Here is a 25,240-nt window from a genome sequence, read left to right on the forward strand (position 1 = left end):
ATTGTATATGATGAATTCTTTCATTTCCACCGATTAGATTATCCTGCTGTTTCCGCTCTGTGTGTTTATTTATGTGTGTGCGTCTAAAGCAGTATTGCGTGGAATATCAAACATTAAAATCGATTTTAATATTGAGATATATGTATCTGAGTATTTCCATTTTTTCAGGTATAACATTGTGCTTTCCATTTCACATTAGTAAATAATTCTACTTCAGACTTTATATAAAAATATCATAAATGATTAACAGCATATAAGATGACAATCAGTAGGGAAACATGAACAACGCTCCACCGTTATAAGTGTTCACCATTAGAACTAACTAGAGCAAAGCCTTCAGCAGAACGGCTTGTCACTGTGTGGTTAGTTTGTGAATCACCACCTCGATAAGACGATAAGAGATTCGTTCTTCATAGTTGCAGCACCCGTGCACTTTTTTTGAGCTCCATTTAGTTTGCTCTACCAGTCTGTGCGTAATTAACTCCCAATTAGCGAGGGAGCGGCTCCTCATCACTGAGCCTGTGGGCTGACGTACCAGTACAGTCTGACTCCTAGGCTCCTCTGGTTCAATTGTATTAATCCAAACGCTTTGAAAAAATATGAATGGATTAAAGACTAAACAACATTTAGAGAAGTAGTAAATTATTCATTATGATGACTTTTGAAATGATAATTTCACCTACTGGCTAATTCCTCTCGACATTTAGTCGATCTTGGTGGAATGACTAACCCGACGTATGGAGGTTATAAAAAATGTATAGGAGAGAGAAAGGAGGCAATCGAGCAGCCTTTCGTTGCGGTTTGCTATGAGGCTGATAGCAGTCTCACAGCTCACTGATCGTCAACTTCAAATTCAGTTTTAATACACACTCCCCCCATCATTGTTTGCCGCTAGTCAGATATTTATCTAAATAAGTAAATAGATTCATAAATAAATGCATTTAGTTAATGCATTTATTTATGTGCAACTTCCTGTAAATGAAACTGGGTGAGGTTTGATAAATTGGTGTGAAACCGTGTACTGTGTTGACTCGTAGTCAGGTCTTCAGTAAGATGTTTGGACTGTCCAGCTTGAACTGCTGCTGTGGTGCCAAAAAACAGTGATTGTAAACTGTTATAAATGACCTTTTGGCCTCTAATGTGTCAAACATGTGCCAAACACATCTGAATGGCATCCAATCATTTTCAGCCCGAAAGAACATTCAACTTTTTGTGGCTTTTATATATCCATTATTTGTGCAGGTAAAAAGTCTCATTGACATTAAAAGGGTCTTTTTTTCAAAAACTGCACCAAACACAACATCACTTTTATATAAAGATATTTCAAGTTGCCAGAAAGGACTGGATTGATCATTATAGAATACAGAGTAGGCAAAATGACGCAGAGTCATGAAGACTTTTGCAAAGCAGTCTTGACTACAGTATATTTACAAACAAAAGCAAAAGTGTAAGACATAAAAATCACAAACGATCATTTCTTGGAACAACACAGGAAACGTCTCGTGCATTGGATGATTTTTTTTTAAACTGAATGAAGCGTGGGCTACAAAAGACCCAAGGACTCTAAACAAGGAATTCAAAAGGACCCCTCATTATGCAAACTCTTAACGCGCGTCGCTTATCTGTTAGGGCTGATTCACTTGACAAGCATCACCATCATCACAAGAATATCTGTATTTTTGTTTCTGGTTTCCCATTATGAGCGCAACCTTACTCGGATTGTTTTGTCTCGGAGACGGCCACATTCATGCGACAATACACCCCGAGGTCACCGCAGATAAAGATTAGTGGCTGTAGAGCCATCAATTTAGCTCACAGCAATATGGACAGCTTGTTCCCTCGAGTCCTCTTCAACAGAGACATGTGTACCTCCATGCTCGTGTGATTGATTGGCCTTTTCGCTGGAATGTGTGGATTTTATTTGATAGCACCGTGCTCGATTTTGACACAAAGATGGAATCCGATTAGAAAAAAAGACATCCGATGTCGAATGCGTCTTAAAGAGGTGGGTGTATTTTTATAGTTTGTGAAGGAAGGGTAGCTGTCTTCAAACTACAAAAAACAAAACAAAATAACAACAAACAAACAAAATCAGTTTCTCTTTGGAAGGTCATCGATTGCATCTCAATCGGACAGCCACTAATAACCAATAGCCTGCTGAAGGTTGATTTTGGTGGGGAGTGGTGGCGGTTGTTGTGGAGGCGCTGACCTTGGTGCTGAAGTTTAGTTTTCACTGATCTCCGCTTTTTTATGTAGACCATATTGATAAAGAGGATACTGTGGCAAACTGCACGTCAGTGAGCCATAATCCAGAGCATTCTCACATATGATATGAATCCCGGGAAGCCTCCTTATGAAATCGGTGAGAATCAGTGAGAGCTTCTATTTTTATTGTGAACATTTGTGATCATGTTTTTTAAAATTTCAGGTAAAATAAGTTATTAAAAACAAATGAACCTTTTGCTCTACGTGGCTGTAGATGAATATAAATCAATCAATCAATCTTTATTTATAAAGCACTTTTCATACAAAAAAAAAACTGTAGCACAAAGTGCTTTACATGGTTAAAAGCATTAAATGTAGCCTATTTAATGCGGTTTTTATGGTGCACACTTTGTAAATCCGTCCAAAAATTAGACAAAAGAAGGAGTTTAATCACTACACGATACCAGCTGTTGTCATTTGGCTAGCGGCTTTAGTGAGCTGAGGCTGCTGGTGTTTTACTTGTGGGGTTAATAAGGCCATCGGGGAAAAGACACTTGATTGTACTTTGGCTGCAGACATGAGATCCTCGGAAACCTGCGCGCTTCCAGCCCGCACGTCACTGTCCTGACATCAGCACAGAGCTTAAATACCAGCAACTCCGAGTGGTGTAAAACAAAATCAGGCACACCTGTTATGGACATGCCTGGATCCAAACACAGCGCTGGGACACAACATACGTTTCACTGCTGTGTGCTTTAAGCGTTTATGAGCACAAGATTCTATGCGATGTGATTTTTTTTCCTCTTCGTTTTTTGGAGAAGCACTTTGTGTTTTCAGAGCGACTTTTCTGAAGGTCACTGAAAGTCCCTCGTGCTTTAATCTTCGTGCATTGTTACTGCTTTTTTGTTTTGTTTAATAATGATCAACCACACTGTTGCGTTTGAAGAACTGGACACAAACGTTTCTGAGCCGTCACAGCTTCTCTCGCTTAACCAGAGCGCTTTCCCTGCGCTTCGACTTGAGTATAAGTCTCTGATCACTTCAGCCACTATGTTCGCCGTGGGCGTCCTGGGAAACCTCATCGCCATAGTCGTGCTGTGTGTCTCCAAAAAAGAACAGAAGGAAACCACTTTCTACACGCTGGTCTGCGGTATGGCCATCACGGACCTGTTGGGGACGTGCTTCACAAGCCCGGTGGTAATCGCCACGTACGTGTCCAACCGGTGGCCAGGGGGAGCGCTGCTCTGCCACTTCTTTTCCTTTTCCATGCTTTTCTTTGGCTCCGCTGGCATGTCCATATTGTGCGCTATGGCTGTGGAGCGATACTTGGCTATAAATCAGGCGTATTTTTACTCCCAGCACATAGACCGAACCATGGCGCGGTTTGCGCTTTTGGTCACCTACCTGGCGAACATCGTGCTGTGTATTATGCCGAGTTTTGGATTCGGACAGCACGTTAGCCAAATCCCCGGGACTTGGTGCTTTCTCGACTGGAGAGCAATGGATCCGCTGGGAGCTTGCTACTCGTTTCTGTACGGCGGCGTGATGACTGTGCTGATCGCGGTGACTGTTTTGTGTAACTTGGCGGTGTGCAGGACGTTGGTGGGCATGAACCAGAGGACAGGAATAGTCAGGACTGAGCTGTGTGAGCAGGGGTGCTCCCGTCGACGCTTCCCTCGGCTGCCTTCAATCACTTCTGCGGCAGAGATCCAAATGTTCTGGCTTATGATCTTGATGACCATCGTATTCCTGGTCTGCTCTATCCCATTAGTGGTAAGGGCAACAGACTATTTGTTTCTATTTGTTCTCCTATGTTTGTACCCAGTGCGCATGCATTCAGCTACTACTCTCAGCTTTATTTAACATCATAACTCAGATATCTTATGTCATGCTTTTGTGTCACAGGTGCGAATCTTTGTTAACCAATTGTATGGCCCAGCTTACATTTCTGCCGGGATGAAGCCCGACTATCGCAGCGACATGTTGGCAGTCCGCTTCGCCTCGTTCAACCCCATATTAGACCCCTGGGTGTACATATTGTGTCGCAAAAACCTGCTACTCAAGGGCTGCGAGAAGCTAAAGAGAACAGTTAATAAGGTCAGGGATGGAGGTGGTGACAACATCGGCTGGGCAGAGGGTCAAAACTCCCCGCAGTCTTTAAACAGCAACGATACCAGTTACGCTTCCATACGCACAGCCAGCTACAGAAACGACCGGGACCACCACGGATCCATGCAGAATAAATCTTTTACAGACTTTGCCCTGAGACAAGCGTGGGAGTACGACACGGCCCGGGTCAGCTTTCACCCGTTCAGCGTCGAATCGACCGCGATCCTCGGCTGTGATGACGAGGTGGAGGGTAACTCCAAACAGGAGGCAGCCAAGGCATCTCCAGGGCGCAGCGTAACCCCTCTGCTTCCTGCGCACATAAGGAGAATGGACATCGTTACCTGCACGTTCAGCACACCGAGCTCATGCGAGTCGGCGAAGTGTCTCTGAGTGAAATTCTCGAACTCCCGACAGCAGTTTTCAAGCACCTCGGGCAAACCGGGAAAGATCCCCGAACTGTGACTTAATCACATTTGATGGTTTTAAACCGCCATAAGTGTCACATCGTGTAAAATAATATCCAGAAATTAACACGTCACCATTAACAGCAGGTAACAGTTTTCTTATGATCTAACATGAGCTGAAAACTCGCAAAGTGCTTCAGGTGTGATCCACGTGATCCAACGCAGCAGTTCCACAGTAGATTGTGCTAACTGAAACGGAAGTGAAGCATCGCGTCAGGTCCAGAGAATCACAGAGACCAAACATTTTCTTCATACTGTTTAATCTAAAAAAAAAAAAAAAAGTTTAGCCAGAACAGTGTGTGCTAGTTTTTTGTTTTGTTTTGTTTTTATATATATATAAAAAAATTTCCAAACTTGGAAATGTAAACAGTCATACCCTGCGGGTACAAATAAAGTGCGTGTCATTGTCATTGGTTTAAAACTCTTTAAACATGTGCCCTTAAATGTGCTGTTACATATTTATTTATTTATCTATTTATTCATTTCTACATGCTGCCAATTCGCTCAGTGCCATGTAACAGTGCTGCATGATGCAGGAACCAGTGAATGTATTAGATTTGAATATATTTCGTGTTTTGATAACTGCTGTTGTAAAACGCGAATGTAACCAAATCTTTCTTTTTTTTTTAAAGAAGAAAAAAACACTGTTCCCCTCACCTGTGTGAGCTCAGGTGCTTACTAGATGTGTTATTTGGTCTGTGCAGATAAATAAAGGCAGCGACATCACCGGCTTTACCTGTTCTGCTGAATAAAGAACAATAAGTTTTTAAAGCAAACATCACCAGCTGGCAGACAGGTGGCAGGACAGCAAGTTTCTCCCACTTGAAAACGAGGACTGAAGTTCGCTTTTATTCTGGTCCAGCAGGTGGCGCTACAGGATAATTCATCAGCAAATTAAGTTGTGGCCTTAGTTCACAGCAGTAACCATTGTACGGATAACTGGACAGAATAGTCTGAATAATAGGTGTAACACTAACAAGATGTATATTATAAAAAACTTTATTCCCTTAGAGGATAATAACATACAAAAATAAAGGAAGCTTTATAATCATCATAATAACAACAATAATAATACTAATAAGGAGAGAGCGACATAGTGAGAGTATGAATGAGAACTAAAAGTCACCTTCAAGGTCTTGTCGTCTAGATCAGGGATGCGCCAGTTCTAAAATTCTGGGTCGGTAACAATTTAACCGATAGCTGGTTCTGATATTTCTTTTTCAAACAAAGTTATTGCATTATAAAACATAACTTTCAGTTCATATCTTAGAGCATTTAGTCAGCACAAAATTGCTGGGACTGGTAGGACACAAAACATGGCCACTGGTAAATATGTTACTTGGTCAAAGGCTGACATCAGTCATCAAGGCTGGGGCTATTCTGACAACACATCGACAAACTGTCTGAAGTTGAGTGTTTGGCTCACTGGGATTACTTGTTCATACAATAACCTCAGTATTTAGTGTTTAAAACTGAGCATCCACCAATGTAACAGCAAAGGAAAAGTATAATGGATCCTCTTCACTATGCACTGTACATACAATACAGTATGCATTAAAGTTTAAATAACTATTTCCAACACAAAGCTGACCACAAAAACAGATATCTCACCAGACTCAATTATGTTAGATGCTCTCAAAGTAAACAAAATTAAATATTTATCAGTTCTTCCACATTGTTTCAATGTTGGTCCATTTTTGCCCAATATCTGTTAGTCTGGGATGAAACGTAAATAAGAATTTGACCTCTTGGATATTGTTATGTTTAATAGAAAAAAAAATCAATAAACAGTTTTTAGAAATCCAATCTACTTCTGCCTAGAAGAAACTGTTTAGCCAAAGTTTGACTTTGTTTTCTAGGTAAGTGTGAAAATCAGCATCTGGAAAAGAAAAATAATGTTGTACTGTATGCGAGCACAAGTAACTGTCGACATGGAAAGTGAATCTTGGCAATAAATAGATATTTATCTACAATATAGAGTTCATAAAAACAGCTCTCATATGAAGCCATAATAAATAAATAATAATTTATCCAAAATAAATATACTTTACTTTTATACAGTAATACATGAAGATGCATGGCATCCATTTGGCTGAGTTCACCTGAACATAGAAAAGACACAATGTAATGTCCCTGTCTGTGAGCGGGAAGAGAAGGAATCTTGTGGAAAGACCTGTTCTCACCGAGCACGAATGGTCTGAATGGAAACACAGCGTCAGTCCATTAACTGTAAATTTTCTTTACATCGCTTGAGCTTCAGCCTTCAGGTCTCGCCCATATGAAATCAAACACATGAGGAAGGTCTCTGTATATAATAACCAGGCTTCAGTATCCTGCATTGGTTACCGGTTATTCGGTTAAAAAGAATTCACTCTTCATGAGGGAACAGTATCCAGACTGGGGTTCCCTAATGACCTCCCCCTCAGTCTCTTGATTTGACCTTGGCCCTTAATGTCCAGCTGCGGCTAGCCCACTTCCTCTTCACCAGGAAATGTATCAGGGAGGCAAACAAGTGGCCTCTATTGCTCTCTGTGTCTGTGTGAGACAGTGCCCCCATCTGGCCAAATCCTACACATGGGGCCTCACACACACAGAGACACACACACACACACACTATCCAGCCAGAGGCTCTTGAGCTTTATCCATCCCGGGCACTTATCTGTTCCTCATAATTCAGCCCATACACATGCAGCTGGCGGCAGAGAGCGACTGGATGGTTCTCCACGTGGTCTTGGCATCCATGAACGATACCGGCTCGTAGCGGTCGGGCCGGCAGCAGGGGTGGCTGCTGACTTTGCGGGCGGTGCGTCGAGGCAGCGAGCCATTCTCCAGCAGTGCTTTCAGTGCCAGGTCATAGTTTGTTCTTTCGGCCTGGCAGGAGCCTACACAGAACTTAAAAAGGACGATTTCATCCGAATCAAATCCCAGTCCTAGGTCCCGAACCCTCATCTCTTTTTTCTCCACACGGCAGTGCCTGCTGCTTTGCTTCGGGGGTCCGTTTCTCCCCCTACCCTTTCTGTTCCCTGTTTCTGTCTCTTCTTCCTTTTCTTTCTTCTTCTTCTTTTTCTTCGATGATCCTTTGGGCTGAGGTTCTGTGGGGTCAGAGGAGCGTGGTGAGCGTCCCACCCAGCGACTGCTGGGATGGTCATCCACCTCATCCATTACAAAAGGGTCTGAAAGAGAAGGAAAGAAAGGACATGGTAGGCAGGGAGTGAACACCAGTTTACAGAATTATGAGCAGTGGGGTATATTTCTTAAATAATCTACAATCTCACGTCTGCATTTTAATATAAAATGACTTCACGTGTAAGTGTATTCGAAGGACTGAGACACAAAGCAGGCTCAGACCTTTCTCAACCATCTTTCCATTCTAGTACTGCTCGGTAAAGCTTATGTGCTATGACTTATATAGTAAATGGACTGCACATGTCTATATAGAGAGAGCTTTTTAGTGTTATCAGTCACTCAAAAACACTTTCCCAAGAGCTTCAGTACCATAAAGAGGATGCCAAGTAGAGTAAGGGTCACTGTCTTCTTTCTGTTCCTTGTCCTCCACCATTTCAGGCAGCGTCACAGGAAGCTGTCTCTCCTCCTGGTTTCCCAGCAGGCCCACAGCGTGGCCTGACTCTGATCCCACACCAACACCACCTTTCATATGAGCTCCTTCCACCAGAGGCAGCAAAGCAATGAGCACCCACAGCAGCACCTAAGAAGACAGAGTATGTCAGTTGGTTCTTATTTGATACATATTCTTTTTCTAACACATTAAACATAAAAAGATTTCCCTAAAATGTGTTATGTATAGTTAATAAAGTCCTCCGGTCTGGTCAGCTGGTTGTTGTGTTTGCAGCACTGCCAACAGGGAAAATGCAGAGTGCCCTCTGGTGGACAAACTATGCAAAGTCAACCCTCATAACATGGTTGAAGGTTCTTCTTCCAGCTGTTATTTACAGTTTATTTTTCATTTGTCAGTCAATATAAATACTGATACCAATAGACTGGTAACAATATCAACTTACAGACAATTCGGCTCTAATTGCCAGTACTCTCATTACCTCTGAAAGCAAAAGTCCCATGCATTCTCCATAGGGATTGTTGTGACTATCCAAAGCAGACTGAACAATGACTGTGCTCCTGTAAACCACGAGTCTGTTTTATCAACCTTATTTCAAGGAAAAACATTTTTAATTGCGATGTCGTGGAAAAGAACTACTTTACCCATAATTGTACGCTGAAAAAGCGGCATCTCTGCTTGTGGAGGTTGTTCTTACTGTGGAAATGTTTAAACCAAGTGTGGGGAACTCCAGGCCTCAAGGGCCGGTGTCCTGCAGGTTTTAGATATCACCCTGATACCACCAACACACCTGAATCAAACGATTAGTTCATTACCAGGCCTCTGGAGAATTTCAAGACATGTCGAGGAGGTAATTTAGCCATTTAAATCAGCTGTGTTAGATCAAGGACGCATCTAAAACCTGCACGACACCGGCCATTGAGACCTGGAGTTCCCCCACCCCTGGTTTAAACCGTGTGAACATCAGGTCACGCAAAACTTCAGAGACAATATGAGTGGTGATTTTTAGTAAGGAACGAAACACTGTGCAATTTAGATATGTAGACTATACTTTACTACACACACACACACACTACAAACTTCAGCACTATTACTGCACAACACTGAAATAAAAAAGGTATAAATACAAGAAGGTTGTAAATGGTCTGGCTTGTGAGATTTACAGTGCACTGTGTGACAAGTAGTTTTTTCACTATTATAATTCTGTCAGTTTTGCACCTTTGTCTTATTTATTTATTCATTCATTTCAAAAATAAAAATAAAATCATTTTATGGTCAAAAGTCACATTGAAGCTGGTTGGCATATAACGTATAGGTGAAGTGATAATAATACTCAGTGTCACAGGCAACTTATTCACAGGCAACACTCGCTGGATCTATTGGTAAAACAAAACCGTCTATGTATAACAATTCTTTCATGTAGACAGTATAAGACATATAAAGGTTTCTAAGCTAGGCAAGTTTTCAGAGAAGTGTAATTACAAACAATTAGCAGTTAACACCAGAGGAATAGTTTGCCTAACAAGAAAACTCAGCTTACAGGGAGCTTTACAGATATAAAACTGATAAAGATAATAAGATTCTACTCAGAAGAGCTTCTTAAACACACAGGTTTTTTTTAATAAGCCCTTCAAAAGAGCTGCAGCAGCACTTTGTCTTAAGCCTGTTTCATCTTAAGTGATACTTAAGTCAAATAACTCTGCTTTATTTCCGCCTTGGATCAAGCTCCGTCCGCTGGCTTATCATTTAGCACCGAAAGCTTCGGTGCTGACAGGGCTTCATGAAAAGCTCATTTCTGAGTCTGGTGGGGATGGATTTCATTAACAATTTATACACGCACATAACTCTTCCTCTGATTTATAGCGGTCTGCACAATCGAATTGAAAACTTATAAGGTGAGCTTATTTGCACAGAGGAGGATTTCATTTAAGTGAGTGTGGAAAAGATGGAGAACAGAAAGAAGGAGGCGAAGAGAAAACAGGCAGAAGTTGGAGGAGAGGTAAGTTTGAGTGTGCTTGCTGCTGACAAACCTTGCCCTTTGCAGAAGTAACGTCTTGTCTATCCGCCCTCCGAATCCTCCATCTGGTCCCACCTGGAAAGAAAGAGAGGGACAGAGGAATTTAAGAACAAGAACAAGGCTTCAGTCTCCCAGCTTTCCTTCTCCTAGAACCTTTATGTTATCCTTTGAAAAGGATAACATAAACTAAAGGGACAACATGCGGGCGATATGGTGTGTATACATTCACAATTGTCCAGATACAGTAAAAGAAAACAGGCCCGTGGGCCCCTGAGCAAGCCGACATGTCACATAAATCACGTCCTCAGTACATGAGGACAATGTTTTGGTTGCTGCTTCAGTAAGAGACTAGTGTGTGCTGCCAGTTACTGTGGCTAGTGTTGGCTTGTCTGTTCATACATCCATGCAAACAACCCCAGTCCGGCAACAAAAGCCAGCATCTGCAATTTACTTGTCAAAGGCATTCTTTAGGGTTATTCCTGTGGCAGAGGTACAAGCAGGGGGAACCAGGCATGGCAAGAGCACTTCACGGAGGTCCCAGACAAAAACCACAGAGATGCAGGACAGGTGATAAGAAGTGTCACGGATGCAGATGTTTATATATAGTACGTGCTGTGTGGAGGATTGTGCTGGCTGCGGAGCGCCTGCAACATGAGGTCATCAGGTTAAACTGTGGCCTCCCAAAAGGGGAACTCAGAGAACATCAGACTATCACAAAGTTGTAGGTGTTTCTTCCTTATATTGCTTTAGTACTTAAGAAAAACATCATTAAAACGCTAAACAAAGGCAGCCGGACACCAAAACAGGGGCTCACATTGCTTTGAAGCTTTAAAGATAACCAGTTCACAGGCTAAGCGAATAATTTGATTGGCTGGTGCACTGTGAACATGCATGTATGAACTATAAAATCTTTATATACACCTCAGCTGCCACTCTGAAAGTCCAGTGGAGCATCTTGGAATCACTTTCTTTGTCCAAATATTAGACCAGAACCCAAATATATCGTGAGCGTTGATTGAGATTGAGTGTTCATCCTTGATCTCTGAAACAGCCATCAACAACACTGTGTAATCACAAGGTCCATTAGTAGCCATTCTGGAGCGTTTGATCATATTACAGGATCTTCGTCAGCAGGTGCCCATTTATCATGGAAATGTTTATGTTCAAATTTCAGGAACATTTTGTCCAAATTAGATAAATGATGATGAATGGAAAAGCAAGGAACTATATTAATTAGGATAAAAAATGCAGGTATGATTGATTTTTGATTACATTTCAATTAATAGAGGTTTAGGTTAGAATTAAGGATTGACATTTCTGTGTATTCCAAGGTGAGTGTTAAAAACATGAGGTAATTGGGGTTATAAAAATGAGGTAATCTGGGTTAGAAATATGAGGTAATCTGGGTTAGAAATGTGATGTAATCTGGGTTAAAAACATGAGGTAATCAATGTTAAAAATATGATGTAATCAAGGTTAAAAACATGAGGTAATCAATGTTAAAAATCATGATGTAATCAAGGTTAAAAACATGAGGTAATCAAGGTTAAATACATGATGTAATCAAGGTTAAATACATGATGTATTTAAGGTTAAATACATGAGGTAATCTAGGTTAAAAACATGAGATAATCAGGTGATGCTTAGTCTACAAGATGCCAAATCAGTGATTTTTATTTAAAAACCTAAAGACCACACTTTCCTTTCACTTTTCACTTTCATTTAGTCTTTGCCTTCTTTGTCTCTTTTGTATTTCTGCTTAAATTCATTTTTTCGCTTTGTGACTATTTGTAAATGAAATTTCCCCGCTTGCCTGCTAATAAATGAATTACTTCAGCGCGATGTATGCTTGACTTGTTTAAATCTGACATGAACATGTTTTTTTCTAAAACAGCACTCTGCCCACAATTACCTCCAACATCTTTGAAACCACATCTATCATCTCTGAGAGGCTTTGTGTAACTTTGGCACTGAACTACATACAGCAACACTGCACGCCCACTGTAGCGTATTCTAGCGTGTACCGTTCACGTCTCTATAGATCTCGCCGATATGCAGCGCACCATGTTTATTTAACAGTCACAAAGAATCCCAGCAGTTCTGTCTGTGCAGTGAGATGGAAGACTGACAAAAGGTTATGGATCACAGGTCCTGATAAGACCTGTTGGTGCATTTATGCAATCCTGCTTGTTCCAGCTGTGGTGATCCAGTCCAGGCAAAGTGAAGTTACACACACTGAGGGTTGGGCGAGGGAACAAGAGGACATTGAGACAAACTGATCGTAACTCAGCCAGAAAAACAGACACCGCCGCTGCGACATAAAGCCAAAGCGTTCCAGCTCCTGGGCTCTGTATCTCCGACTGTCTCTGAGCTGATTTAGAAATTATTTAGAAACTAACAGCAGTGTGAAGTGGGACACGGGGCTGCAGATCCTCACCGAGTCTCTGGAGAGGTGCCATTCTCAACCCCTAATGCCACAGCTGGGAGTGTTTAGCCCTTTTTAGATCAATGAGCTGGGAGTCTACATGGGCCTGTCTGCTGGTTCATTTCACGCCGGCTCTGTGGAGCTGTTTACAGCCCGACGCCTCCAGGCTTTTCAGAGATGAGATGGGTGGAGGAGTTGAGGGGTGGAGAGAGGGGGAAATAAGAAAGAGCACACCACTGAAGGTCCTGAAGAGCTGCAGACTGACACAAGCTTGCTGATATATACAGTATATGTGTGTGTGTTTAGACAGCTAAGCATATGTTTCTTCCTTGTTTGGCTGATTAAAGGCTTTGGTTTGTCCATCAGCCTGCATGTCTGCAGCAGAGAGTTCTTGTCACCTTCCATTTACATTGTTGCTTCTCAGCGGTGCGGTTGTTGTTCACAGTTAGTTAAGTGGGCAACCCCTCCAGAAGCAAGAGCAACCCACAAAGACAGAGCCAGTTAATACTCGCGGAGCTTACAGGACTGGAGTGCATAGCTACTCCAAATGGTGTTTAAGTGCTTGCACTGGGTGGATGTGGACTGTGTTCGGGGAATATTTATTTAAGATATAAGAAAAGATACCAGCTTGTAGAAAAGAGGACCCCAGTGTAAAACTAACATCAGTTAACTGAACTGAAGCAGGGAATAATTTGGGATAATTTGGGCCTTCATTTTATGAGCATCAAAAGATACAAACCACAAAAATGATGCAACACAGAAACATGCTTTTCTATTATATAAGAGTGCAATATGGGATTTATTTAGAGGAACACAACATCTAAAATTTGGTTTTAACAAAGCAACTGTATAAGCTTAGTCAGTAAAATGTCTCTCTTTAGATTTCACTTTTCTGTCTGAAAAATGAAAGTTGATGATGGTTTTCTATCACATACAAACATGTTTAATAGAAGGTTTAAACAACCATCTTATTTGAAACAGATAATAAAACCTAAAGAATCATTTAGCCCCCCCCCCAATCCTCATTTAAACATACTGTGCAGAATCTGCTGTTCTACTTACTGAGTCATAATCAGCCTCATTAGAGACATACCTCACACATCTGTCACACATTTGTCTCAAACACTGTTTTTTTCCTGAACTTTTCTGCAGCTATTCCCTACATTTGTAAGGCCGTATAAATATTACATTGATTTCCTGTCTATTACTCACAAAGATGTTTTACTGATCAGTGATCTGTGGGTTCACTGTATACTATTACAGACCTGAGCGTTACCCACAGAGCCTCCATAAACCTCTCACTATTGTAAAGAAAGAAAAAAGCTCCAAGCTCTCTGGCGTTTAGTCTCCCCACAAAACCCAAACGCCGATAATAACTTCCTATTAGAGTCGCTCTCTCTTCTGCTGTGTGAATGCTGGTAAAATGTTCTGACCTCCAGCTTTAACCTGTCACTACCACGGTGCCTGATTGCAGGAGCGAGGAGAAAAACAAGAGTACAGTAAATCACCGCTGGCTCAATAAAAGACACCTGCAGTGTAAGAGGAGAAAGAGGCTGAACACCAGGAGAGCCGCCTGATCACTACCAGACACCAAGAAATCTGGGGAGGTCCCCTCCAAAAGGTAGCATAATATCAGCTTGTGCCCCAAAGCTCCACATATATGCATCTAACCAGTGTGAACTTTACTTTAATCTTGCTTGTAACATGCTGTTGACAGGATTTTCATTTTTTTTTTTCATTAATCTGTCCAACAAGATGCTCCAGGGCGTTAAACAGTAAAAACTTGGGTCTTCTGGGACAAATTTGTAATTTGGGGCTACGTCTTAAACTCAGACATTAACGTGCCATTCTCCTGACTCTCACCCTCTACCCTTTGTTTCTCATTTTCACCCTTCTTATTAAAAGTTCACGCACATTAAATGTATTTTGCTCTTGATAAGTGTCCTTTCTTCCCCTTTATGACTAAACCAATTTCACTCTTCAGCGGTTAACGACAGCATGTTTAAACTATGTGAGGCGGCCATGAAGTCAAAAGGAGAAAAGGCCAGGAGGAGGAGCGATAAAGAGAATGAGATAATAATGAACAAACGAGTAAGGAGAATTAAAAATAGACAATGGGTTACTTTCCAGGGGAAAGAAAAATTAGAAAAAGATAATTGAACCACTGAATGGGAGAAGTCTGAAAGTAAAGATAAGCGCGAACACAAGGAAGGCAAGGGAATGACAAAATGAGAGTGCAGAAAGGGAGCGCAGACTGAAGCCCGGTCAGCCTGTAATCCCATAATCCCTGGCAGGCAGGCAGGATGTAATTGCTCGTTAGTGCCAGTTTCCACTCCTTGGCCTGTCACTGCTGGAAAACCACAGAACAGCGCTAAAATGAGAAACAGATAGCAGGTCCCATGCCTCGGTTCAGATAGCCCCCCCCCGAAACACACACATGTGTGCACGTACAGTCTCTCCGCCTGTTGGTCTTTTCTTGTAATCCTTTCCCTGCCACAGAAACATGAACTATTTTTGTTAATTTTTCACAGTTCCCACACACGCACACATACTTGAGGCCACACAGAGGAGGCCGGGATAATCAGAGGCGTGGACACCGCAGTGCCTGGAGGAGGATGGTGAGCAGTGAATCCGTATGACCTCAACCCCTGTCTGCATCTTTATAACTGAGCGACAACATCTGAGCCCATAGGTGTCTGACAGTCTCTTACACAGGTAACAGCTTTCAGATATGGGTGGTACAGCGGTTTAGTACCGTCACTTCACAGCTAGAAGATCCTGGTTTTCAATGTGCAGGTTGGAGTTTGTATGTTCTCCCTGTGCCTGCTTCCTCCAGCACATGTTGGGTTAATTCATGATTCTAAATTGGCTGCATGTGTGACTGCGAGTGTGAATGTTTGTCTCTCCGTGGTAGCCCTTCAACAGACGGGCAACCTGTACCAGGGTGTACTCTGCATTACACTCTGGGATAGGTTCCAGCTCTCTGCAACCCTGAGGTGGATAAACAGAAGAAAATGAACGGTTTAGAGACTATTGTTATGTAATGAAATGATTTAATATACTTAAAAAGAGTAGCCTTTGATGTATCTATGATTTCTCCAGCCCCAGCGACCACTCGGCTTGCTAAAGACAGGTCCTAATTTCAGTCCCCCAATATTTTTCTTTGATAGTTGATAGGCCTGCTTCCTACATTCATCACGTGGACAGAAGCCTTATCGCCTTATGTGTAAACAGGCAGCTGTTTGCTTACATATTTGCCACATGAACTTAAGAGATACTGCTACAATGAGCTCTAATCTGGATCGAAAAGTAAAGAACAGAAAAGAAAATTCTTTACTCGAGCAGTTAAACACCACAACCTGGACCTCATTAGACGTACCTATTGGCTGTCTAATAGTAAACCTGAGTGATAAGTGATTTACTTCACTGACCCTGCAGTTTTCTCTGAAGCGAAGCGAGGAAAATCCAGAGGAAAAAAAAGTGTTTAATGGTTTCTTGGTGGGATAAGTGGGATGAAGCACTTTTCATGGGGAGCAATGTGTTTGAAGTGGAACAGTTCTAGATTAACGCCCTCACACATTTAGGGTCAGGTTGCCAGAAAGAGTTACGGCAGACTGTCAAAGTGCTGGGATCATTGGGTCACCACAAGCTTGGTAAAATGCATTTTTCTGCGGGTCATAAAAGTGTCATCCACGACCAACGCGCTAACCTTGAGCGGCAGCCCTGATGGCTTTATTGCAACTGAGTTAGAGAGAGAGAGAGAGAGAACGCTGTCGTCATTTGAATGGCCAAAGCCACCTGACTCCACGAATGGAAACATGTTCTCAATGAAGCAGAAAGCTGAGGCTGTAACAGAGCCAACGGAGAGGAAATTATCAGACGTATTGTGTGACTAAGCAACCAAAAATGTAAAGTGACCACATTGCAGCGGTGTGAAATTTCAGAAATGCAAATCAGACTCTTCCATTTGTTCTTACATGTCTTGCATGCCTTATATAGACCTTACTAATTACACCTTCTTTGAGAAATTCGTCATACAATGGACGTTTGATGTTTCTGTTGATTGTATGTTTGCATAAATCTGTCAGTTACATTTCATTATGAGGGGAAAAAGCACATTGATTTGTTAAACTGGTTTAAAGCCTCCAAGAGCCAGAAGTACAGTAATACCTACTGATATGTTAGGAAAAAGTAGAAAGATTTGGTTTAACAAAAAAAAACTATTCACGATAATTTTAATACTATGTATCATCAGTGTTTGCAGATATCTGTATGTGCTGCAAAAAGGCTCTGAGATATGAGGTTTTGATCCATTATTATCTGCTGCTGCACATGTCCCAGTCTATGAATTATGGCGGATGTTGTCACATCCTACACTACTCAATATTTTTGTAGTGAAAAGGGATCAGACGTCAGCGTGTAATGTGTAAAGGGTTCATTCACAGTGACAAACCTTCAGAAAATGATCTGACGGTTTGATAGTTCAGCTAAGCAACAGAGAGGCTATTTTAGCTTTGTTAAGCTAACCGCGCTGAATAAAGCTTTTTATTTGCAAGTGGCGGGAAAATGTCCAGCATTCACTCTTACTTTAGTTCAGTTTTGTTCTCATCACCTGAAGGAAATGTCTGCTACTTTAGAAGCTAACCGTTTCAATGAATTCACCCTTTAGTTGCTAACTTTGCAGGACACAAACACAACTGAACGAATGCTAATGTTTGTCCAAATCTGTTGCTTTGTCGCTCACACAACTGGTTTCCCAATCAGCCCAAAATAATCAATAATAGAGTAATTTAAAATCTATGTGATTATTTTCTGATAGCTTGTGTTTGACACTGCTTGTATCTGTTGCTAAATTTTAGATGTTAAAGTGGCGAATACCTTGCTAAAATTAGCAGGAGAGCTAGAAAAACTCGAGCCTGCAGTAGGTTTCCGGTATAATGAGCATATAAACCTTCTAGATTTTTCCACATCAGCTGGAATTTAGTACCACCGCCTCTAGACAAGATTAAGTGTGCAGGGTCACTGGAAAGTTTAGCTAAAGCGTAGTTATCGCTAATTATCCACGCAGAAACCCACAATGCATCAGACCTGTAAGCGTCTCGCGACCCGATCAGGTAAATTAGACGGGACACCACCTTTCTCAGCGCACCGCCTGCTTTCCCATGAGTTAAAGACAGCAACAGCTGATGCGACACATCTGTGTCCTCACCGTCTCGCTTCCCTTCACTTTGCTTCTCACTAAAGCTGTTTCCCAGTGTCCCTGACCCTAATAACCCAAATTCCTGCCTGATTAAGTTGGTTTTAAAAGGAAGCCACACAGAGAGCCGTTGGTTGAGCCTCACCTTAAATGGGAACACATTTTAGCTATGCTGGAGCGATGATCGGAGGATAGGATTTCACTTTCCGGTGTTTGTGAGGACGGCAGCGCTTAAAAGGCCGCAGAAAGGACAGCGGGGGAGAACAGAGAGGGATGGACAGGAATAGATAGAAAACACACACGCACACGCACACGCACACATGCATAAACTCCTTTTTCCCCCCTGCCAAAACACTGTAAAGCTTATATTTCCAGGAAAGACTGGCAGTTCAAATCACACACACATGCACACACCCACTCTGAAATTTCTTCTCCCACAATCCCCCCCCCTCCACCACCCTTGCAACCTTTTCTTGTTCCAATCTCATGTTGTTATTTCTTCAAATTAAGCCCACACTGTGCCTGAGAATAGCTCTCAGAAAAGTGGTTATAAGTGACACACACACTCTCTCTTTCTTTCTCTCTCGCTCTCTCTCTCTCTCTCACACACACACACACACACACACACACACACACACGCGCATGTGCGCGTACACACACACAAACGCAGGTCATTATTAGTGTGTCTTGGGTCTGGTTGAAGCAGCGCTCTCCAAAGTGTTTCCGTGTCACCCTCTCTCACCCCAGACAGGCTGGCTCTAATGACCTGGCCTGATAGTTCAAAGCGGCCCTCAGACGCTATGATTAATGAATCTGACCTGCTAATTTCAGGAGAATACAGCTTATTGTATCAAAAAGCACTCTCAGAGACACAAACACGGCGCTGGGCTAGTTAACATTCTTCAGTATTTGGAGAAAAAGTTGTTTTAAGGGGGAGATTTTACGATAAGCACAGAGGTTAAGCTTTATGTTTCATCAGCGGCTCCAAACGTATTAACTTTTGCTTTGTTCTAAATAATTTAAAGTGTTTGAACTTGAAAAAAGCCAAAGTGCTCGACAACAAGAAAACAATCCGAGATCACAGAAAGGAGTAATTCCCCCTGCGTAGTTACACGAGATTGTCCAGCGCTACGAAAGCAGGGACACAGAAAACAGAAGTAGCATGGGAAGCATTTGTCTGAAGGAATACATCTAACAAATTGAAATTCCTTTATGTCAGATCATGCCTCCTTCAATTTGCCCTGAAGGAATCACTGTGGTTCGCTGCGTACTCTAAGCACTTCCAGATTGAAGTTGCCCTGTGGCACTTCACGTTGCATAATCAATCTCTCTCCCTGCGCTCTCTCCATTAGTGCTGGGACAAAACAGCCAGAGTAACGTTACACACACTGAAGCAGAGGCGCAGACGAAGACAAGCCTCCCTGCGCAGAGCACGCATCCATCTTTTACTGACGGATGTCCATTAATCTGAAAAGATTGTGGTCTGGTGTATTGCTTGAATATTGCACTGCATCAGTGTTGCTGTGGAACGAATAAAATGCTTTAATCTGAAGTCAGTCAGATTAATGTGCTCAGTGAACAATGAGTAGGTTTCACTGTTTGTGATGGGAATCGGCTTTTTTATTCTTAAAAGCACAAGGCTCTGGGCTTTATCTACTTTTTAATCTCTCGTGTTGTCAATATGACTAATCCAGGAAATATACAGCAACACATTATCAGACGATTAGGCGTAAAAGGTATTTGGTCATAGTTTAATTACTTTGCAATCACGTTTCTTTTTAAATTCCCACGACAGACGTACAACGTGAGTTCTTATTTGGAGGCATTTACTTTTTAACCTTTGACTTGAAGGCATACAAAAAATTCTAATCATCTAATAGTTCAGTGGCTTGGTGAGTAAACTTTACTGAATTTCACCAAATCTATCATTAATTTGATAACAAACAGTGTTACGTCATCCTCATGATGCCCTTCTGAAAGGTAAACATGAGTGTCAGTTTTCTATCAGTCGTTCCAATCTGAGCAGCTCGATTTAAAGCACGCATGCTGTAATGAAAGATTTATTTTCAAACAAACTGAACCTATGAGAAGCAGGATGTTCAGAATAACCTCTATGTGCTGATGGATGCTGTTCCAATGATCAATATTTAATAAATATTAGTTATTTGGGCTGAATTGTTGAGTTCTCATCTGCTTTAAAGCTTGCTTTAAAGTTAACAGGTTTTGCCTGGTGAGACAAATGTGTGATGTTAAAAATTGTCAGTATGATCAGTTTATAAGTTTTATGGTTACTTTGTTTAAAGTCCCCCCCTTAAAACAACTCTGCTCTAAACTTTGTGGGACTTTTTTTTGTCTAAACCTTCAGAAGTGACTGAATGTTCCCCCTACCTTCTGCTGTTTTCATCACTTCATTCCCCTTGATTGTCAGGAGAAGCAGAGGTTATGTTTTTTTTGGCAAACCTGAGAGATGCAATCTTGCTTTAAAGAAAAAAAAAGATATGAGTGTTTTTATCCTCAATATGTCCCAGAATATTAAATTAAACACACCACGTAATAACTGAGGTATCAGGCCCTGCGTATGAAGGCTTAGTGAGTAATAAAACCAGAGGGGAAGACAAATAGTGTCATAGCGGATCCAAGTCTATCAACGAGGATGCTTTTATTTAAATTAACTCGTGTTTTAGTTTTGATTATGAGAGTTTGAGTGGCTCCTCTGTGACCCCGGCTGGCGTCAGATTAAGAAAGAGTTAACACTGTAACACCAACAAACGCCACACTAACTCTTGCAAAAGCCACATGCCAGTTAAAACAAGCCAGACCACACATCAGCAGGCTGCTGGTAAAGAGAACATGCCGGCCGGCTGTACCTGACCCTCAGCGGGGCCACTGACCCCCGTGACCTTTGACTGGAGGAAGTGAAAGCTGTGGCAGCGTGACGGGGGAGTGTGAGATGCCTGAAGCGGAGGCCATACCCTCAGGTTCCTCCTGAGAACAAACTGGAGATTTTAAAACAATCCAGAGTAAAGTAAAAAACAAGGCCGTTTCAACGGCATGACAAGTTTTCACAGGCTTTACAGAAATTCAGCGAGCGACGCCTGCTGGGGACGTGTGACATGTCTCAGGTGATGCCAAAGCGCCTGGACACAGAGATTCATCGAGTGCTGAGATGAGAAAAATGGAGAAAACAGTGCTGACTCTCTCAGTGGCTCTGAACATCAGAGGCCCGCCTCCCTCCAAATGGGCCTCATCAGCGTGTGTGAGTGTGTGTGAGAGAGACATTGTATGTATATGACTGAATGAGTCACAGGGTCATTGAGTCAGAGAGTAAGCATGAAAGTTCATGTACAAATGTGTGAGTCAGTTAGTCATCATCAAGCTTTCTTTTCACATCTTTGAGCAGACAAATCTTGACATTTCAGGAGGGAAATCACCGGATGCTGAAAGTCTGAATGCAATGAACGAGAAGAATACAGATTAAAGTTGAAATAGATCCAGAAACACAGCGGTAAAGCCAGAGTGATCAACACGAAATACCCTGAATGTCACAACACCTGAAGCTTAAAGACTTCATCTGGCCATGATCCCCTCAAAGCCTCTGGAAAGTTAGAGAACACACGCATCTGTATGCCTCTCTCTCTCTCTCTCTTTCTGTCTCTGTATGTGCGTAATCAGCACTTTGATATTTAGATTTGCAGCCCACCACAGAAGGGGATCACACTGGAAGACTTCTGACTGCCGCTGTCCTCTCTTTGAGAATACACACACACCTATAAAACCACAGTTCCTTTGATTTATATTTTTCCGCAGTTCCGAGGCCCCCCTTCCCCTTCTGGCACCTTGTAAACACTTCTGACTATAACTCATATAACTTAACTTTATAAGCACCACAGGAACAAACACATCCACTACCCTCCTACGAGACTGCGTTTCATTAATGCCCTCTCAATAAACAGTGAATGAAGCCCAGCTCTGAATCCAGGTCACAGTGATCCTGAGAGTCAGAGGAGTCCAAAGCAGCTGGCAGGTGCGTGAGGGGAGGTTTGAGAGCGGCTGAGGTGAAAGCAAATCAAACATCAAACGATCATTTCAGTGTTGTCACAGCAAACACGAAGACAAGAGGCCCTTTTACTGCTTTTACAGCAAGCATAAAGATATTAGCACCATCACTCTAAACGGCTGTGACAAAGTCTTAAATCACTTCTCGAGCAACTTTGCACGGACCCTGAATGGCGCCTTACCAGCTGTCCTGCGCGCGTCCTGCTCCGCACCGCAGAGGACAGGGAAGCCGCTTCTTCTTCTTCTCCTTCTTCCGCGCTGGGTGCAGCAGCTCATGTTTTTGGCAATCCATACGCTACGATGCGTCATGTTTTGTAACGTGCTGTCACGGCTTGTAAATGTTCAGAGCAGACCGTCTGCTCCGGTGCTGAAGCAGACATAAAGAATCCATCTAAAAACGTCTCAGCTTCAAGGCGAGAAGCGCCTCCTCCTCCTCCTTTATGTGGGGCCAAAAATGCTTTTTTTTTTTCTATGGCCGGAGTCCTGTCACGGCTTCTTGTAGAGTCTCAGCACCCTGAACAAGAACAGAGACAGTGGATGGTAAATACACAGTAATAACCAGTGAGTTAAGTTAGTTCATTGCGTTTTATATGGCTCTCAAGTCTGATTGAACTATGGAATCAAATATAACCAAAGGATGGGGCAGTTTCCCATCTTTTTGTTACCATTATTTTGTTACTCTGTATTATTTGTGATGGGTTTTTAAAAAAAAAACAAAAACAAAAAACTTTTTTCAAACTTCAAGATATTTATTTCTACAAAAAAGTCCTCTCCAAAATATCTGAAGCGGTTTAAAGGAAACGATATTCTGGTCTGAAATGCGAGACCGAATGACTTGTCAAGAAAGACATTTTGCAGGCGGTTACAGCTACCCAGGACGAAGAAAATAAACCTCTACAGCTAACTGGTGTTGGCAGGTTACTGCCTATATAAAATTTAATTAGCGGGGAGTTTGTTTGCGGTGACACAAACAATTCAACGCGGAGAAAGAGAAAGCAAGGAGAGTCGGTCAAACAGTCAGGAGTGCAAGAAATGTTTGCCCTCAATCTGCTTCTTGTACTACGTCTCCGCTGACACGTCAAACCAGCGTTTAATGAAATGAAGCCAGTTTTTCCAGGCATGACTCTCCGCTTCTTACCTCTAGTAACCTGTTCGGTCTTGTCTCCAAACAGCTCGTATGGTTAATGACTATATAAGTTTTCAAAGCACGCTTTGCGTCTCTTTTGACAAAACGTCCGAGAATAGACTGTGCGGTCACAGTTTGGTTTAAAAAAATCACACGGAAAGCCCTTTTGTCTTCTTTTTGTGGATCTTTTGGCTTTGGGTTGATTTGAAATTTGAAGTTCAAACGGAGAAAACCTCTCCTCTGTCGGTCAAAATATCTGACTTCAAAATAAAAAGAAAAAAATCCATGCGTCACGCCTTTACGCAGCAACAGTCCGCGTCTCCAAAAAGCGCATATCTTGTTTTTTCTCTTGGTAAAAGCTCTTCTACTCAGGACTCAGGTATCCATTTATCAGAGCTGTGTCCTCTCCACAAATGTACTACGCGGCTACTTTACAATGTCTACAATAGCCTGCTGGACTGGAGGCTATGCGTAAAAACAGCGCGCCGCTCCCCCTGTCAGAGACTTTGTGAAACTGGAGCGCAGTGGCGGCTGCACAAAGTGCTCTGAGTTTTGTTCCTCATCTGCATGGCTCAGATGTCTTTTTGTTCCTGCGCTGGGAGCAGGGAGGGAGGGAGGGGGAGTGGGGGAGACTGTCATATGGGATGGTCATGGAGCGTTTCTGGAAAACTGTTCCAGTGGAAGAATCCGGGAAGATTCTTGGCCTTCATTGTTTACACACCGGGACTGATAAATGTTGAGAGTTTCAGTATATCCCACGTGAATGCGCACACTGAGACATGCATAGGTGAATTGTGATACAGTAGATCCACAGGGCCCCATTTGGGACCCCAAATGACAGTCGGCCGAAAGACGTTGGTCACTGCCCTGCACTATTTCTGCATCCCTTGTTGGGTCCTTTCCCTGACCCTTTGTGCCTCTGTAGTCTTCTGTCATCTTTCCATGCACACATGCACCCACGGGACGTCATTATGTACACGCACTCACTCATGCCCTCAGATGTTAAATGTCCTACCCTGGCCTGGGCTTGTCATTTGAAGGATGGGCAAAAGGACTGCGCGTGACACTACCCAGACCCCTGATCACTGCAATCCAAACCAAGCACCTTTCCCACTCCTTCTCTATCCTATATGGTTTATCCCATTCTTCTCTGTTACCCCACCCCACCCACCCACCCACCTTCACACGAAAAGGCCCTCAAGCAGAGGCACTCCCTGCAGGGCAAACACTGAGGCCCGCCAAGCACAAAGACTGGGTAAATAGCTGTCCTCTGCAGGCCCACTCTGCTGAGGCAGAGACAAATGCAGGGAGGTTCCCTGGTCTATGCCACAGTACTATTAATAGTAGCAACCAACAAGGCAACAAAGCGCACAGCTGAGGTGCCTGACATGCAGGAATGTACCATCAGATAAGAAAGATGAGCTCAGTAACAACAGGAGGGAAGGTAGACCCGCCAGGATCATAAAATTCTGGAATATTTGGGACTTACTGATGAATCAAAGATGTCAAAACAAGCGTTTAGAGATGTCAAAACTGAACTTTGTTTGATTCCTTAAATATGCCTGAAGCAGTTTTCACACATATCATCTCGATCTGCCAAATAATGTAAGTTTCCCTCCTTGGTAGAGCCAGGCACCACTTCAAATGAGGCAGCAAGCAGGTGGCAGTTTGAGCAGAGGGCACGACAAATCCAAGTGTGTCTAACGAGTGTGTCCACATCATCCATCACTGTGAGCCATGGCGATGAACTTGTTCAGTATTGTTAAAGGGAATTACAGCATGACACTGTTTGTACACCTACAGTTAAACCCCATGCAAGCAAAACACACACATTTCCAGGCCATACAAACACAAACACACACGCAGGCACTGGATTGCTGCAGACCTCCTCCTTCTCCCCCTGTCTGGCAAGCCATAACGTGGCCACTGTTGTGGTTTTAATGGAATTTTTCATTTCCTATGTTACAGTATAAAACTGAATTTACGAGGACGATATTTTTTTTAATATCAAAGTGTTTCTGGTGTGTCAAGTGAACCCAGAACGTTTGCTGACCAAACATGCAGCCT

The 25,240-nt window shown here is 42.5% G+C and overlaps 2 protein-coding genes across 3 annotated transcripts; one reads left to right on the forward strand and one right to left on the reverse strand.

Annotated features, from left to right (window-relative positions):
- The first annotated feature begins 2,369 nt into the window (after positions 1-2,369).
- Positions 2,370-5,501, forward strand: ptger4c (prostaglandin E receptor 4 (subtype EP4) c). The gene is made up of 2 exons (XM_003438015.4): positions 2,370-3,978; positions 4,111-5,501. The coding sequence occupies exons 1-2, from the start codon at positions 3,124-3,126 to the stop codon at positions 4,702-4,704; spliced, it is 1,449 nt and encodes a 482-aa protein (XP_003438063.2). The 5' UTR covers positions 2,370-3,123; the 3' UTR covers positions 4,705-5,501.
- Positions 5,502-6,111: 610 nt separating this feature from the next.
- LOC102075588 (artemin b) lies at positions 6,112-23,713 on the reverse strand. 2 transcript variants are annotated; one of them, XM_005476054.4, is made up of 5 exons: positions 23,186-23,713; positions 22,230-22,561; positions 10,383-10,444; positions 8,274-8,484; positions 6,112-7,951 (listed from the first exon to the last, which is right to left on the reverse strand). In XM_005476054.4, exons 2-5 carry the CDS (start codon positions 22,354-22,356, stop codon positions 7,452-7,454), a joined length of 900 nt encoding a protein of 299 aa, XP_005476111.1. In that variant the 5' UTR covers positions 22,357-22,561; positions 23,186-23,713; the 3' UTR covers positions 6,112-7,451. The 2 variants fall into 2 exon arrangements, with proteins under 2 accessions (XP_005476111.1, XP_019202900.1); XM_019347355.2 differs by lacking the exon at positions 23,186-23,713 and having other exon boundaries at positions 22,230-23,134.
- Positions 23,714-25,240: the final 1,527 nt, after the last annotated feature.

The sequence above is a fragment of the Oreochromis niloticus genome, linkage group LG18, assembly GCF_001858045.2.
Source record: "Oreochromis niloticus isolate F11D_XX linkage group LG18, O_niloticus_UMD_NMBU, whole genome shotgun sequence".
NCBI lineage: Eukaryota > Metazoa > Chordata > Actinopteri > Cichliformes > Cichlidae > Oreochromis > Oreochromis niloticus.

Bases quoted from the DNA above. Each gene is read 5' to 3' on its own strand.
- ptger4c (XM_003438015.4), top strand. From the start codon at position 3,124: ATGATCAACCACACTGTTGCGTTTGAAGAACTGGACACAAACGTTTCT. The intron at 3,979-4,110 runs GTAAGGGCAACA...TTTGTGTCACAG, and splicing joins TCTGCTCTATCCCATTAGTG to GTGCGAATCTTTGTTAACCA.
- LOC102075588 (XM_005476054.4), bottom strand. From the start codon at position 22,356: ATGACGCATCGTAGCGTATGGATTGCCAAAAACATGAGCTGCTGCACC. The intron at 8,485-10,382 runs GTTTGTCAGCAG...CTGTCTTCTTAG, and splicing joins TTACTTCTGCAAAGGGCAAG to GTGCTGCTGTGGGTGCTCAT. The intron at 7,952-8,273 runs GTACTGAAGCTC...CTTCTCTTTCAG, and splicing joins TACTTGGCATCCTCTTTATG to ACCCTTTTGTAATGGATGAG.